The following is a 17678-nucleotide window of genomic DNA, read 5'->3' as shown; positions in this document are numbered from 1 at the left end:
TTAGTTCATTTTTAAATAATTAATATAATAAAGATAAATAAATAAAAAAAATTAAATAAAATAATTATACTTAAAATAAAAATAATAATTTAAAAAAAAAAAAAATATAATAAAAAAAGAAAATAGATAAATAAATAACTAAAATAAATAAAATTATATATTATTTTTAACTTTTTTTTTTATTTTTTCTATATCTTTTTTTTTTAAAAACACAAAATATAATATTAATGTTATATTAAATTGATTATTGAATTTTTTTTTATTGATTTATTAGATAAAATAAAATAAAAATGTGCTAAAAATAATAAATAAAATTAAAATAATAATAATATAAATATATTTTATATACATTACATATATATATTTTTCTATTATATAATAATATATTTATATATAATAATATTTATGTATCTTTTCGATTATATTTATAAAAATAAAAATCTTTTAAAATTTTTCTTTTTATGAATAATATATTAGTTTACTTGTTTAATTATAATAAAAAATAATCATTTTATATACTTTATTTTTTGTTTTATATTTTTTTATTTTCTTTTTAATTTATTTATATATAAACATATAATTTATAATATTAATTTATTATACTAATATATGAATAAAAAATATATATCTATTATTAATTATAAAAATAAAACATATATTAAATATAATTTCTAAAATATAATCAAATAAATACTTTATTAACATTATAGTTCCTTTTTTTAATAGAATTGTTTTTTATTTTATTATATTTCTTTTTTTTCATTTAAAATATATTTTTTTATCATTTCAAGTAAATATATTTTTTTTAATTGTTTAAAATCTATTTTTCTATATTTAATTTATATATTTAGGTTTTATTTAATTTCATTTTATAGAAAATTATCATTTTATTTTTAATTAAAGATATAAATATATTTATTTTATTTGAGAAAATAATTACGAATTAAACCTACTTAAGTGATATTTTATAATTTATTATAAAATATACATTTTGTAATATAATACATTTGTTATTTATATACATTTATCATAACAATTAAAATTTATTAAAAATCATATTTTTTATATAAATAAAGTTTTAAATAAAATAAAAATAAAAATTATTATCAATTATTATCAATTTTTATATGAATAAAAAAGATATAATATTAATTATAAAAATAAATAAATAAATAAATTTATTAAAAGAATAATTTAATAATTATACCCCTTAGTATTGTAAATAATATAGAAATATACCAATTTAAACCTACCTTTTTATATATACATATTATTTTATATTTTTATCGATAATAATATAAATATATTTAACTTTAAGATTTTAATTATATGTAAACAATTTTTTTTATATATATACAAAAAAATATAAATAAAAACTATTATTATTACAAAACAAATGTAAAAATGTATAAAGCAAAAACTAATTATTACGAATAAAAATATTAAATAAACAAAATAATTTTTTCAAAATTAATTAAAATTATTAGAAAAATTAATTTAGATTAAATTAAAACTAACATAATTAAGAATTATAATAATATAAAATAAAAAAAATCATTTTTTGAATAATTTTATCATTTACAAAATATAATAAGAAATTTATTATTTTCGAAAATAAAAACGAGAAAATTTTGAAAACAAAAATAAACAAATTTATTATTTGTATCTACTTCTTATAAGACATTATTTATTAATAAAAATAAAAATAAAAAAATAATTAAGATAAATTTTAATATTGGAAAAGCCATTATGTCATTTTATTTGTAATTTTAAAAAAAAAATTAAATATTTATCAAATAAAATTTAAATTAATAATAATGGACAAAACTTTGATTTTTTTATAAATTTAAGCAATAAAACTATTATTATATTTATTATTAATAAAGTATTTAAATTTGCTTTTTTAACAATATATTTTTAAAAATTATAATTTAGATATCCATTTGATTTAATGAATCAAATAATTATAGTAATTGTAATAAATTCATAGATTATAGGAATTAAAAATAAAAAACAAATTTTAACATAGGAAAAATATGAATACAAATAATATTTATTTTTTTGAAAAATATTTTTTATATTATCCTTTTATGCTTTAAAAAATAAATTTTATATATTTTTTTTTAACTATGTTAATTTTTTTATTTTATATAAAATTTAGAAAAGTATTTTTTTTCGAATCATTTTTATTTTTTATCATTTTTTTTAAAAAAATTAATATATAATAAATAAAATAAGTTAATCATTATTTTTTAAATTAAAAATCAAGATAATACATTATATATTTATGAATAATGTATTTTAAATAAAAAAATAAAATAACAAATCATAAACATATTAAAAAAATATCATTATTATTAAATATATTTAATTTTATAATAAACAAATTTAAGATCATGAAATCGATTAAATTAAAATTTTTACATATAAATTAAAAAAATCATATAAAAATTATATATATATAATATAACTATTTATAAATTATTTAATTAATTTATATTTATAAATATATTATTTTATTTTGTAAAAAATAAAATATTTGAGAAATAGAAAAAGAGACACTTATAATAACAAAGATATATATTATAATAAAATAAATATATATAAATATATAAATATATATATATATATATTAATCGAACAAATGAATGGAAATAGATGACTGAGGCAAATATTAAATAAAAAATGAAATTAAAATTTTTTAAGAATAGTAATAGGAATAATTTAAAAAAATAATAAATTTCAAGTATCATTAAATATGTTATAAAATTAAAAAATTTAATTTAAAAAGTCGCTAATAATATTTGATCTTTATTAATCTATAAAAGTTAGATTAGTTTTGTTTTATATTCTTGTTAAAAATATAATTGTAGTATTTATTTACATTTTTATAAGGATTTTTGTTTTTAAGTTAATAACACATAATCTTGTTAATTATGTATAATTTATTTATATAAACAAATTAAAAATTTATTATAATATTTTGTTTTTTTAATATTTTTTATTTTAATTATAAAATTTTGTTTATATAAAATTATTTAATATTATTAAATATTTTTTCTCTCTTTATTATATGTAATAGATTTGCTTAAACATGATTATTTTTTTAAAAGTTATATTTAATATTTGATATTATATTTTAGAGTATTTTTTATAAATCGAGTAATTATTTTTCAATGCTTATAAAATATATATTTATTCCTTTTTTTTTTTTTTTTGGGTCACAAGTTTTTTATTTTTTATATAATATTATATGTTTATTAATTTTTAAAAAATTTTATTTAAAAAAGATAATTAAATAATAAATAAATTAAATAAATAAATAAACAAATAATTTTTTGTTTTGTTTATAATTTGGTTTTTTTTTTTTTAAATATAATATTATTAATTCTTGAATTATAATAACATATATTCATTTCAATCTATATATTTAATTTCGAAATATTACATCAATTTATTTTCCAATTTTAATATTTTAAATAATGTTCTTTAAACTCTAGTATACTTATTATTATCTAAAAACTATAAAGTGTAAATAAAGACAAAATACCTTAATGCTGATACACTTATACCAATTAAAAATATATCGAAAAATATACCTATTAAATAAAATAATAGCCATTAATTGGAAGCTTTAGAATTTTTTGAAGAAATAGAAACTAATAAAGAATAATATAAGAATGAAATTATAGAAATTAAAATCAAAACTCCTATTAGTTTAACAATCTTTTTTTTGCTTAAAATGTTATACCTATTACTTTGTTTACAATATTCGATACAATTGCTAAAGAAAAGTTGAGTACTATTTTCTAAGGAATAGTGTATTCTTAAACAAATACACAATTAACAACCATTGAGAATACAAATTTAAAATATTAAAGGGTTAATCTTGTGACTCGACTAATTTTTCCATCAAATTAAGTGTATATTTCTAAGAGTTCATGCATTCTTACTAAAAAGTAATATTTATGTTACTTTGCTTTATTCATTAAATAATTTAAATTATATTAATTATTATTAAATATATAATCATCATTTATATTTTAATCATAATTTATATTTTATAAATTTTTATAGGTCTTTAGATTTATTTCTGTTACATCTGAAGGTTTTATTTGATAATTTTTTATTTAGTTTTAAGTTTTTTACATTATACTACTTCTATTATTAAATTGTAAAAAATTGGAATTAAAATTATCAGTTTTTTCAACTTATATAGATACTTATGATATATTTTTTTAAGAAAGATGTATTTTTTTCTATCGTCTTTTTTTATTATTTTCCAATATAAATTATTTTGTTTTATATTCTAATTCATTTTTATTTTACTATAAATTTTATTTATGGGTTAAATCTTAATTGCATATATTATTTTAAATATTTAAAGTTTTATCATTATCTTAACTTTTATTCTTTTTTAACTTAATATTTGCATTATATTTACTATTTTAGGAACAGTTATCAGATATATAAGTTTATTAATTTTTCGTAATATTGCTTTAATCTTGTTTTTAATTTTAACATATTAAATTAGCTAATTATAATTATTTTTATTTTTAGTTTAATCCTTACTAAAATAATAATTCTGTTAATTAATTTTATTTTATTGGACTTTCCTTAAATCTATCATTTTCAATTTTATCTCGCTTTTTTAATTCAAAATATAAATAAATATAAATCAAAATAAGTAAAATTGATATCCAAATAGAAGAATATTCATACCAATTATATAAATTCTATATGTTTTAAACACCTTTATCAGAAAAAATATTTTATAAATTTTCATTTTCAGTAAAGATTCCTTTTAAATCGTTTATAAGAGTTTATTTACCATAATTTTTACATATACAGGAAACTTATTTGATAGAGTTACTCCCGGTTTCGTCTAAATATTTTTAACAATAATTATTTGTCCATTTATTTTTCACAAGTGATATACACTAAAAATTTTTTGAATTTTCAACTGGTTAACTTAAAATAAATTTATTATTAAATGTCGTATTATATTATACTTATATTTATTTATTATTACTATCAGTACTATAATAAGTAATGGATTTATCATAAATTTAAAATTCTTGATTTTCTTAATTAGGAAAATTCTTGTCATATTTTACAATATTAGGAGGATATTCTCTAAGCTATATGTTAAAAACTTTATTATAATATTATTCTTAGTTTTATTCTTAGTTTTGATCTAAATTTGATAAATATTTGCTTTTTAAATTATTAAAAGTTACTTATTAAGAAATTATTAACTTGTTATAAGATATAGATTCTTCATTTGGAATAACATTATAATTTAAGATTTCTGATATCTTTTAAACTAATTATATATACTTTTCATTTAAAATTTAATTTTAATCTTAAGTAAATTTATTTCTGTCAAGTTATTGAATATAATATATTATTTCTACTTCTTTTAAAATAATTTATTAGGCTTAAGTATATTATTCATATTAATCAGTATTTTGAGCTGTTACACTTTAAAGGATCTCTTTTTAACTATCTAATTATTTTTACACATAAGTAATATAATTTTCAATATCATCAAATGAAGATGTTTATGGAATTACATCTAAAAAGCTTTTAAAGATGTTTTTTAATGAGTCTTATACTTATAATTTATATTAATCAAACGTCTATTAATCATATTTAATAGCCAAAAATTCATCCAAAATATATTTTTATAAGCTTTGTATTTATTTATTATTTTTTAAACTTTAAAATTTTTAATGATGAATAATATCATTCAAAATAATGTTCAGAAAAGATACTTTTTCTTTTTCATTTTTATAATTATTTTATTTATGTAAATTGAATTCTTAATTAATAAATACAATATAATCATTCATATTTTATTAACTTTATTTTATTTAAATTGTTTAAGTTATATTCCTAACTATTCCATAAGAATCTTATATTTTACACATTAATATCTCTGCTCCAAAAGGAAATACAGTTTCAAAACCATTAGTCTCTAGATTTTCTGCTAATAATTATCTTTTAGTTTATAATTCATTTATAATTTCTTATTAATATTCATCTTAATTTTTATAGAAATAAAAAGTATATAAGATTTTAGAATTTTAATTTTAACAATCACTAATAAAAAAATCAAATTTAGTCTTTAAACTTTCTCCTACAAAATTATTATTTTTTTCTTAAATCTTACAATTTTTATAATCAACATTTGCATATAAATCATAAGTTACTAAAGCAGGCATTGTAAATATAGGATTATTAACAGAAAATCTAATTTAAAATTAATTTTAATTTTAAGATTAAAAATCAACAAAATATTTCCAAACTTTAAATCTAACTTTATCATATTTAAATTTTATAATACTTTTTACTTTATTTTAGTATAAAATAGTCCCACTAAAAAAAGTATCATCTAAATTTTATCTGGATTCTTCTTAAAGCAATTCTACATAAATTTATTAATTCAAACTTACTTTTTGATTTAAATTTTTAATTGAAATAAAACTTTTTAAAGGAGGAATATCATATTCAACTACCTAGACCATTACACTATAAGAAAAAAAATTATTCTCCCTAGTAGCTTCCAAAACAAATTTATAATTACAATAAGGATTTAGAGTTTGTTTTTCAATCTCAATTTTGATACTTTATTATAAATTAATTATATTGCCCTATTAATTTTTACATTAACTTCCTCCTTCACTTAAATTCAAACAACTCCATTTTATTTTTGCTCCAAAATAGTTTTATTTTGATATTTCTTTTTCTTATTCACTTAAATCTATATCATCTATATAGCCTTCAAGTTAAGCAATTTAAGTAAAAGATTAAATTCTACTACCTCCTTAAATTTAAACAATTAAATCACTTTATTTTATTTCAAATGTTAGTATTTATTCAGCTTTTGGAATTTTAAAATTAAACGATTTAATTGTGATTTTCATATTATAAAAACAATTTACTTTCAGCTTAAAAGGCATTATAGAGAGCGAATATGTATTTTCTTTAGTTCTTAGTGATTATTTTATTCCCAAATCTTAATCTAAATTATCCAATTGTTCGATTTAAAAATCATATTCATCATCTACTTTATCCTAAAAGCCTTAACCTAATATATACTTCAAAGTAACAAAACTAATTTCTATATTAAGTTGTTAGTATCTATAAATTATATTAGATTCATACAATGCTTCTAAAAAAATCTTATAATCAGGATAAACATTTATAATTGTAGTATCACTATATGTTTATTCATAAAAGGAAAGAGCATTCACACTAAATTCATATTTACCTCCTTCTAATAATGCAAAAGGTTATAAAATTAAAACCACATTATTTTATTATCCTTAAATAAATTAAGCATTAAACTAATTTATTTATTCTTAATTTAAAATTGAGCATGATTATAAAGACCATGTGATATTTTTAAATGGTTTATTTCCTGTCTTTTTAATTCTAGTAATTTCAATTTTTCCTACTTCATTTCTATATATATTATCTGTCACAACTATTTTTGCCTCAACATTTACTTGAGTTGGACTATATTCTACTTTTTTTGAAATTAATGTAAAGTGGTTTGATAATTTATTATTATCGTACAATAATTAAAATTTTTAAGGTTTCAATCTTAATAAATCTCCTTTATTTATTGTACAATGCTAAGGATCTAAGTTTATTACTATTTAATTAAAATTAAAATAACAAGAAATATTTCCTTATAGCTAATCTAAAACAAGCAATTCTTAACATAATTAATGAGTAAATTTGCTTTATTATGCTTTAGTTTAAAGATTAGTATCATCTATATTTAGTTTAAAAAATAATGATTAAGCACTATTTCCAATATTAACTACTAATTTTTCAAAATTTTCATCAAATTAAACTGATGAAATTAAATCTTCATGGTTAATACATTATCCTGAATCAAATCTAAAATATTAAGGTAAAGCACAAGAAACACAGTTTGCATGATCGTATGTTTAGCAACCCAATACAACTGGAGCACATAAAACAGATCCATCTTTATTAATTACTACAAAATATTATGGAAGACATTCATTACAATTACTAGAAGTTGTGCATTTCATACAATTATCAATACATATATAAAAAGCAAATTATAATTTAGTTATTCCTAGTCTATAAGTATCAGAATTATTTTTAAATATGACCTAAATAATTGAATCTTTAATAAAAGCCTAATAAGTAAAACTATTTTCAGTACTTTAATTGTTTTCTTCTACAAAATTATTATTTTTTACGTTTAGATAACCTTTTTTAATTTTAGTTCTTTAATAGTTTGAGTAGATAGCTATTAAATCAAATGAATAAGGATATCTATTGGTCAATTATATTTCAATAATTATCTGACAACCCTTTTCACAATAAAATCTATTTTATATCTAACCTAATATTTCATTTGGCTTAAGATTGAAATAAATTATACCATCTTTTTTATCTATTTTGTATTATTATTTGGAATTACAACTATAATAAGTACTACCTTTTTTTACAAAACAATTACCTTTATCACATTAAAAAGAATTAAAAAAATAAAAGAAGCATACAAATAAATAAAAATAAACAGACATTTTTTTTTTTATATGTTTTTTAATTTTATCTAATTTTATTTAATTTTATCTAATTTTATTTAAATATAAAAAATAATAAATATCTCAAAAATTTAATTTTATATGATATAAGAACATATAAAAATTTGACTTTTTAACTTTTGAATCATATAAATTTTTATAAAAACTTAAACTCTAAATATATAATTACTTAATATTTTAAATTATATGTTATAATTTATTTCAATATATAAAATTTATTAAAAATACATCTTTCTTAATTATTTAGATTTATTTTTAATATATTATACTATAATAACTATTAAATTTAAACTATAAGCAAATAAACTGCATAATAAAACTAACAGTAACAAAAATATCAACCAAACAAAACTGTATTCACAGTTATGACACAAAAATATAAGGCATAAGTATATTTTTAATGCTATAATATATTATAATTATCATTTTAAGTAATTTACACTAACTAATGTATTAATAAAGTGGATTTTTATATAATTATAAATGGGATTTACATATAAAAATAATGAAAAAAATATAATATATATACACAAAAAATCAATCATAATCAACCTCTTGTGACTAAAAAAAAAAATTGAATAATAATAAGGGAAATGTAAAAAATTCAAAACAAATTTAATAATATAGAAAAATTTTAGAATAAAAGAATTCACTATATCTCATTTTTGTAATTTTTTATTATTTTAAAGAAGCCTCTTTTTAAAATATTCTATAATTATAAGAATTAAATTTTAAATAATATCAATTTAAAAAAAAAAATTCATTAAAGGAGAAAAATTATAATTTTAAATATAAATATAAATATAAATTTATGTATTTTTATTTTATTTGTAAAAATTAAATAATTTTATACTAAACTAATTATTATTATTATATATTATCTTCGAATTTTTTAAATCACATGAATATTAAAAATAATTAGATTTTTTAAACAAATTCTAGGAGAAAATAAATAATAGAAGAAAAGTATACATTTGCTATTTATAATTAAAATCATTATGTATTATTGTATATTTTTTATATAAAAATAAATAAAAAAATAATTTAATATATATTAAGAAATAATTAAATAATACATTTTATTTATTTTATTAAGTAATTTTTAATATTTAATTTTAATATTTAATTTTTTTTTTTTATTTTTTTTTAATTTGTATTTTAATTAAAATAAAATAGCTATTAATATATAAAAAATAAAATTAATAACCATAAAAATTTTTTATGTATATTTTTAGAATAGAATATATTTTAATTTAATGTTTTTAATAATAATTATTTACCTATATAAAAAGAAATTTTTCATTTAATATTATTACCTAAAAAAAAAAAAAATTACTTTATTTTACTTTTTTTTATTTTTATTTTTTTAGTTAAAATACAAATAATATATTACTTAATATTAATATTTTTATAAAAAATGGGTTGTTAAAATAGTGCAAAATAAAAAAATAACTTTAGATAATAATATTAAGGAGATCAATTATTAGGCAATGAAATACCAAAAGTATATTTATAATCTTAGAAATAAAATGATTCTATATAACATAAAGTAGAAACAGTAAATAATATTAATACTAATAAGGATTCAAATATTGCGAGTAAATAAAGAATACAAAAAAAATTAAATTAAAAAATTCGAGCGTGTAAATTTCATGATGATTAATTATACGAAAATATAGATAAAATAGAAAAAGAGAAAACAAAAAAAGTATAGGAAATGCTTCTTAAATCTCTAAGATATCATTTCCTTTTCAATGCTTTATCAGATTTGGAACTTGAATTAGTTATTAAATAAATGTATTATTGTACTAATAATGATGAGTTTGTATTTAAATAAGGATTTAATGCATCTTCTTATTTTATTTTAGATAGCGGATAAGTCTAAATATTAATTAATGATGAAGTAATATATATGAAAGCATTATTTAAAAAAAAAAAAACTAAATAAGGTCAAAAAAACACTAAATAATGGATAAGGATTTGGTGAATTAGCACTTCTTTATAATGCTTAAAGAAGCGCGTCAGTTAAATGCATAGGGAAATGCGGATTTTGGGCAATTGACCGTGTTATTTTTCGAAAAACAGTAGAAGAAATTGTATAAAAAAATTATGAATCAAACCGTTAATTTATGGAATGTGTGAACTTTTTTAAATCAATGACTACTTAATAAAAAGACAGTATAGCAGCAGGATTAATCAATATAAAATACGAACCAAACCAATTTATTGTAAATGAAGGAGATTCAGCAGATTCATTCTATATGATAAAAGAAGGAACAGTTACTATATGGTAAAATGGAAAATTTATAAGGAAAATGGTAAAAGGAGACTCTTTTGGAGAATAAGCACTATATGTGAGTAGTAAAAGAGTGGCGTCAGTAAAAGCTGAGAGTTAAACATAACTTTTGAGTTTAGGAAGGTAAAATTTAGTGGCTATTTTAGGAGATTAAATATAGGTATATAATATATATATATATATATATATATATATATATATTATATATATATATATATTTATTTTTATTATTTATTTATATATATATATAATTTTATTATTTTTAGAACATTATTTATAATAACGTAATTAGATGGAGTTTTGATAAAAGTTTACTTTTTAAACAATTAACTAAAATATAAATTGAAAAAATAATGAAAGTTTGTAAGATAGATAATTTTTTAAAAAATAGTTTTATATGTGAAAAAGATAAAAATTTTAATTAAATTGTAATTGTTTTAGAAGGCAGTTTAGTTAATTAAAATGGTGTTTAAGTTGCTTCTTAATTTTAGATTTACGGAGATTAATTTTTAAAAAAAGAAAACCTTAATTAGCCTGTAAAATTAGGTGTTAAATTATAATGTGATGGGTAATAATTTTAATTTAATAAAAATATTATAATATTATATATATATATATATTATAGTGTTTTAGCTACAATAGATATTGATGATTTATAAAGGGCTATAGGAGGAGATATTGAAAGCGTTATTAAAAGAAATGAATAATCACATGAGAAAAAAATGACTATGTTTGTTAAAAAAACTGATTATTCACATATTCAATTAGAAAGTCTTATATATATTAAAAAATTGGGAGCTGGTTAGTTTGGAAATGTTTATTTGGTTGCTAATAAGTAATATATATATTTTATTAAAATAAATAATTTAATTTATAAAAGAGATAATAATTAATTATATGCATTAAAATCAGTATCAAAAGCTTAAATAATATAATAAAAATTAGAATAGTATGTAATATAGGAAAAAAATGTTTTATAAACAGTAGATTTTCCTTTCATAATGAAATTTATAAAAACATTTAAAGATAATTAAAGTGTTTATTTTTTGGTTGAATTTATTTCAGGTATGGAACTTTTTGATACAATTAGAGATATGAATATATTAACAACGTAAGATAGTTAGTTTTATATTGGAACTATTATTTTATGTTTGGAATATTTACATTCAAAATAAATAATTTATAGAGATTTAAAACCTGAAAATATAATGATAGATTCATAAGGTATTATGTACTTAATAGATTTAGGTACATGTAAATTTTTAGATAAAGGAAAACATATAGGTATATATGTATATATATATATATATATATATATATATATATATATATATATATATATATATATATATAATTAGGCAGAACATTTACTATTATTGGTACACCTCATTATATGGCGCCTGAAATTATTTAAGGAAAAGGATATTCTTATAATGTTGATTTGTGGAGCTTAGGAGTTTGCTTGTATGAGTTTATGTGTGGAGGACTTCCTTATGCAGAAGATGCTGATGATCCTTATGAAATTTATGAGTAAATTATAAAAACTAACCTTAAATTTCCTAGTTTTATGAAAGATTAATAAGGAATAAAAATTATTAATTAACTTTTATCAAAAGGACCATAAACTAGATTAGGAGGAAGCTTTGCAACTTTGAAAGCTCATCCATGGTTTGATAACTTTTCGTGGGATGATTTATATAATAGATAAATTAAACCACCTTATATTCCACCTGCTAAAAAAATTGTAAATGCAAAATAAATTGCTGATTAATTAAAAGCAGAAAAATTAGTTATTTAATAGATTAGAAGCGACCAAGCTGATTAAAAATATACATATAAAATCGAATTAGCTAAAAATAAAAATTGGGATAGTGATTTTTGAAACTATGTATTTATATTTAAAAATATATATATATACATATATATCTATATATCTATATATATATATATATATATATATATATATATATATATTATATATATTTATGAATTAATTTATTAATTTATTTTATTTTTTTATTTTTTGTATTTTTTTTAATGTTTTTTTATACTAATTTTACTATTTAACAAATTTTTATTTAAATACGTATAAATAATAATTATATATATTTTTTATTTACATATTTTTTATTGTAACTTTATTTATACTATTAAAATTTAAATTTTTTTTTGAATAAATATAATAATTAATTAAATAATATAAAAAATATATAAAATATTATATATGGGTTGTTCAAGTAGTATATAAAATGTAAATACAGTTAATTAAAGACAAACTGAAGAAATTCTTGGTAACCAAATTCCAAAGTAATTTTTAGGAAACTAATAACATACACATACTGACCATTCAAAAGACAACACACACATAAAGAAAGATAATCATATTGAAGAAGTAAAAAAGTCCCAATAGAGAATCAAGAAGAAATTCGCATAGAAAATCCGCGCAAGTAATTTTAATAATGAAGTTATTTACGAAAACATATAAAAACATGAGAGAGAAAAAACTAAATAAGATTAAGAAATTATCTTATAATCATTAAGAAATCATTTTTTGTTTAATGCTTTAACTGATGATGAACTAGTAATGGTAGTCGACTCAATGTTTTATTGCACAAATTCATAAGATTATGTATTTATGTAAGGATATTCGGCTTCTTCTTATTTTATTATTGAAAAAGGAGATGTTGAGATTTTAATTAATAACGAAGTAAATATAAATTTGATTTATTATTATTTTTTATATTTTAATTTTTTAACAAAAAGTTTAAAAAAAAACTCAGTGTAGGTGAAGGATTCGGAGAATTGGCTTTACTTTATAGTGCTTTAAGAAGCGCATCTATTAAATGCATAGGAAAATGTGGGTTTTGGGGTATAGATAGGACTAATTTTAGAAAAACAGTAGGCAATTTTATTTTTATTTTTATTTTTATTAATAATTATTTTTTAATAGAAAATATTGTTTAACATAATTATACTTCTAATCGATAGTTTATGGAGTCTGTAAATTTTTTTTAGTCTATGAATGCTTAATAAAAAGATAGTATTGCAAATGCATTGATAAATATTAAATATGAAGCTAATTAGTTTATTGTAAATGAAGGAGATTCCGCAGATTCGTTTTATATGATTAAAGATGGTACTGTTAGCGTTTGGCAAAGTGGTAAAATAATCAGGAAATTATAAAAAGGGGATAGTTTTGGAGAACAAGCTCTTTATGTAAGCAGTACAAGGGCGGCCAGTGTAAAAGCGGAGACTTAGGTTTAATTGATGTCTTTAGGAAGGTAAAATTTAGTATCTATATTAGGAGATTAGATATAAAATATTATATTTAATAATATAATTAAATGGGGTTTTGATAAAAATTAATTACTTAAATAGTTAACGAAAATTTAAATCGAAAAAGTGACGAAATAATGTATGTTTTAAAATCATAAAAAAGAAGAAATCATTTTCGAAAAAGGAAATGTTTGTAATAAACTTATAGTGGTTTTGGAAGGAAAATTAGGGGAATTTTAAGGTAATACATTAGCAGTTAAGGGAGGGCTTTTTGGAGATTAATACTTGAAAAAAGCTTAATAAAGTTAAGTTTTTAAAAAAGATATTGTTATGCAGGCTGATGGGTAATTTATTAAATATATATATAGTTATTTTAATTGAATATATTCTTATTCTTAGGGTTTTGTGTGTTATTTCTTTTGAAAATTTCAAGAAATGTATAGGTGGAGATATAGAAAATGTTATAAAGGAGAACGCTAATTCTCATGAAATAAAAATGCAATAATAAACTAAAGCAAATGATTATTCACATATTCTATTAAATAATTTAATTTATATAAAAAAATTAGGAGCTGGTTAATTTGGGAATGTTTACTTAGTTGCTAATAAGTAAAATATAAGTTTATATAAATATATATATATATATATATATATATATATATATATATATATATATATATATATATATATTAGAACTAGTGATTAATTATACGCATTAAAATCAGTATCTAAAGCCTAGATAGTATAATAGAAAATCGAAAAATACGTAATTTAGGAAAAGAATATATTATTGGCATCAAACTTTAATTTTATAATGAAGTTTATTCGAACATTTAAAGATGATTATTGTGTATACTTTTTAGTCGAATATATTCAAGGAATGGAGCTTTTTGATGTTATAAGAGATATGGACTTTTTGAATGTTTAATAGAGTTAATTTTATATAGGCACACTTATTTTATGTCTGGAGTATTTGCATGGGAAAACTATTATCTATAGGGATTTAAAACCGGAAAATATAATGATAAATTCTAATGGAATTATGTTTTTGATAGACTTGGGTACATGTAAATTCTTGAACTAGGAGAAAAATATAGGTTTAATTTTATTAGTAAAAAATAAATCGCTTTATTAAATTAATATTAAAAATAAAAAAAAGGAAGAACTTTTACTATTATAGGAACACCACATTATATGGCTCCAGAAATTATTTAAGGAAAAGGATATTCTTATAGTGTTGATTTGTGGAGTTTAGGAGTTTGCTTGTATGAGTTTATGTGTGGAGGACTTCCTTATGCAGAAGATGCTGATGATCCTTATGAAATTTATGAGTAAATCATGAAATAACCATTGAAATTACCGAAATTCATTAAAGATAGGAATACTATAGCTTTTATAAGTTAATTATTGTCAAAAAGACCAGAGATTAGATTAGGAAGTAGCTTTGCGGCTTTGAAGGCTCATCCGTGGTTTGATAATTTTTCGTGGGATGATCTTTATAATAGAAATATTTAACCTCCTTATTTGCCACCAGCTAAAAAAATTATTGCAAATAAAGAAATACAGGATTAAATTAAGGCTGGGAAATCGGTTATTTAATAAATAAAGGCTGATTAGGCTTAATTAAATATTACTTATAATAAGGAAAAGGCAAATATTTAAAACTGGGATAATGAATTTTGATAATCATTTTAAGAAATTTCTAAATATTTTAAATATTAAATAATTATTATTTTATTTTTATATTAAATAAAATATTTTTATTTAATTATTTTTTATTTCTATTTATATATTTTTTTTATTAAAAAATAAAATAAAAGTTTTTTTTTTTTTTTTAATATATTAATTTTATTATTAAGCTAAAAATAAAAAGTTCTCTTTTAAATTTAATTTGTTTATTCCTTTTTTTATTAGGTTATATTTTTAATAATTGTTTGATATCTATGTATGTAAAGAGAATTTAACAAACTGTATAAAACTAAACTCATCTTTTTTGTATATTATTAATATTTCCAAAAACACAATGTATATTTTATAAAATCTAAAAAAAAAAAAAAAAAATTATAAATAATATTACTTTTTTAATATTAAAAATAAATTAAAAAAAATTATAAATAAATATAATTTTATTTTTTTTAATTATTTAAATAAAAAAATTAAGATATTCTTTCGCCTTAACTAATATAAACAAAAATTGATTTAAATGATATGAAATTAAAAATAAAAATCAATAATAAATATATTTTATATTAAAAATATTATATATAATTTATATTTAGATTATTAATTAAAATGTATTTTATAATAAATTATTATATTTATAAATAAAATATGCAATAAATGTAGAAATTCATTAATCTTAAAAATAATTATTAATCAATAGTTAATGCAAATAACATTAAAATTCGATATTTAAATAAAGCATATTTAAAATACATAAAATCTATAAATGATATTTATTATAATCAATATATGATAAAGTAATTATTATTAAAAGTATAAATTTAATAATTATTTATTTTAATTATATATTTTTTTATTTTAATAATTTATTATATTATATTTAATTTTCTATATTAAAATTAAAAAATTAATATTGTTTAAAAAGATATTTTTTTAAAAATTAATAAAATTTATAAAATATTTAAAACCCATAATTTATGAAATAATAATAAAAACAAATATATAAATTAACAAAAACTATTATATATTGCTAGGGCAGCAATGCCTATAACATTTGTAGCATAAACAGTGTAGTTTGGTATTAATAGGGTATGAGAGTTCGATGAGACAGTTTGCTAAGAGTGTGCCCACTCTAAACAATGAGTAACTATGGTAACCAAATAGCAATATTGGTTGGCAGGGTTTTAAAGAGTTGCGATGCCTCAGGCTGGAAACAGAACAGGGAAACAGCGCCGCTTATTGTGGTGGAGGGATTACATACTCATTAACTGTCGAGCTTATCGCTCTATTATATCGATCTGACACTGCTTTCATTTTTATATTTTATACTTATTATTATTTTCTATCCTTTTTTTTTATTTTTATTTTTTCATAAGTATTAAAGTAACGAATATTATTTTTGTATTCATAAATTAGGATAAATTAAGAAAATTAAATAAAAATAATTATTATAAATAAATCAATATAAAGAGCAAAGAAAAAATATGTTTTTTTTTTTTTAAATAATTTAATAAAAATAAAAATATACATTTTATTTTAAGTATAATTTTATTAAATAAAAAAATTATTTTGATATAATTTCATTTTTTAATAAAAAGTGTTAAATTTATTTTTTATTGATAATAATTTTATAACTTATTTAGAATATTTTATTTTAAAAAATTAGATATTTGTGTGATTAATATAAAAAATTTTATTGAAAATAATATATATTAAAACAAATTAAATAAAAAGTGCATAAAAACAATATATAGTTAAATAAAGACAAGTCATTTAAAAATATTTTAATTCATTTTTAAAATTAAATATAATAATAATATGAAGTC

General features: G+C 16.9%; 2 protein-coding genes across 2 annotated transcripts, besides 31 other annotated features; both read left to right on the top strand. All coding sequences in view use genetic code 6, as the record gives it.

Moving 5' to 3' along the window:
* Positions 1-70: 70 nt before the first annotated feature.
* Positions 71-124: a microsatellite.
* Positions 73-123: a microsatellite.
* Positions 125-371: 247 nt separating the features above from the next.
* Positions 372-407: a microsatellite.
* A 112-nt stretch (positions 408-519) lies between these two features.
* Positions 520-566: a microsatellite.
* Positions 567-982: 416 nt separating this feature from the next.
* Positions 983-1026: a microsatellite.
* Positions 1027-2448: 1422 nt separating this feature from the next.
* Positions 2449-2512: a microsatellite.
* Positions 2513-2576: 64 nt separating this feature from the next.
* Positions 2577-2633: a microsatellite.
* Positions 2634-2976: 343 nt separating this feature from the next.
* Positions 2977-3011: a microsatellite.
* A 279-nt stretch (positions 3012-3290) lies between these two features.
* Positions 3291-3334: a microsatellite.
* Positions 3293-3327: a microsatellite.
* Positions 3301-3334: a microsatellite.
* Positions 3335-4026: 692 nt separating this feature from the next.
* Positions 4027-4064: a microsatellite.
* A 1104-nt stretch (positions 4065-5168) lies between these two features.
* Positions 5169-5194: a microsatellite.
* Positions 5195-8594: 3400 nt separating this feature from the next.
* Positions 8595-8639: a microsatellite.
* Positions 8597-8635: a microsatellite.
* Positions 8640-9375: 736 nt separating the features above from the next.
* Positions 9376-9409: a microsatellite.
* A 288-nt stretch (positions 9410-9697) lies between these two features.
* Positions 9698-9727: a microsatellite.
* A 287-nt stretch (positions 9728-10014) lies between these two features.
* IMG5_096740 (protein kinase domain protein) lies at positions 10015-12775 on the top strand (the record flags this gene model as incomplete). The annotated part of the gene is made up of 6 exons (XM_004035543.1): positions 10015-10500; positions 10547-11053; positions 11160-11461; positions 11519-11728; positions 11774-12177; positions 12252-12775. The coding sequence occupies 6 exons, from the start codon at positions 10015-10017 to the stop codon at positions 12773-12775; spliced, it is 2433 nt and encodes an 810-aa protein (XP_004035591.1).
* Positions 10882-10921: a microsatellite.
* Positions 11055-11143: a microsatellite.
* Positions 11070-11155: a microsatellite.
* Positions 12179-12246: a microsatellite.
* An 11-nt stretch (positions 12776-12786) lies between the features above and the next one.
* Positions 12787-12880: a microsatellite.
* Positions 12798-12876: a microsatellite.
* A 14-nt stretch (positions 12881-12894) lies between the features above and the next one.
* Positions 12895-12928: a microsatellite.
* Positions 12895-12942: a microsatellite.
* Positions 12943-13117: 175 nt separating this feature from the next.
* Positions 13118-15852, top strand: IMG5_096730 (protein kinase domain protein; the record flags this gene model as incomplete). Its single annotated transcript, XM_004035542.1, has 5 exons — positions 13118-13600; positions 13657-14513; positions 14569-14778; positions 14863-15266; positions 15329-15852. The coding sequence occupies 5 exons, from the start codon at positions 13118-13120 to the stop codon at positions 15850-15852; spliced, it is 2478 nt and encodes an 825-aa protein (XP_004035590.1).
* Positions 13800-13824: a microsatellite.
* Positions 14793-14859: a microsatellite.
* Positions 15853-15924: 72 nt separating the features above from the next.
* Positions 15925-15967: a microsatellite.
* Positions 15968-16255: 288 nt separating this feature from the next.
* Positions 16256-16289: a microsatellite.
* A 117-nt stretch (positions 16290-16406) lies between these two features.
* Positions 16407-16455: a microsatellite.
* A 228-nt stretch (positions 16456-16683) lies between these two features.
* Positions 16684-16738: a microsatellite.
* Positions 16739-17678: the final 940 nt, after the last annotated feature.

This window comes from Ichthyophthirius multifiliis, assembly GCF_000220395.1.
Source record: "Ichthyophthirius multifiliis unplaced genomic scaffold scaff_1120509250828, whole genome shotgun sequence".
Lineage (NCBI taxonomy): Eukaryota > Ciliophora > Oligohymenophorea > Hymenostomatida > Ichthyophthirius > Ichthyophthirius multifiliis.
The sequence above is the reverse complement of the archived record's forward strand: the minus strand, read 5'-3'. Positions and strand labels throughout refer to the sequence as shown.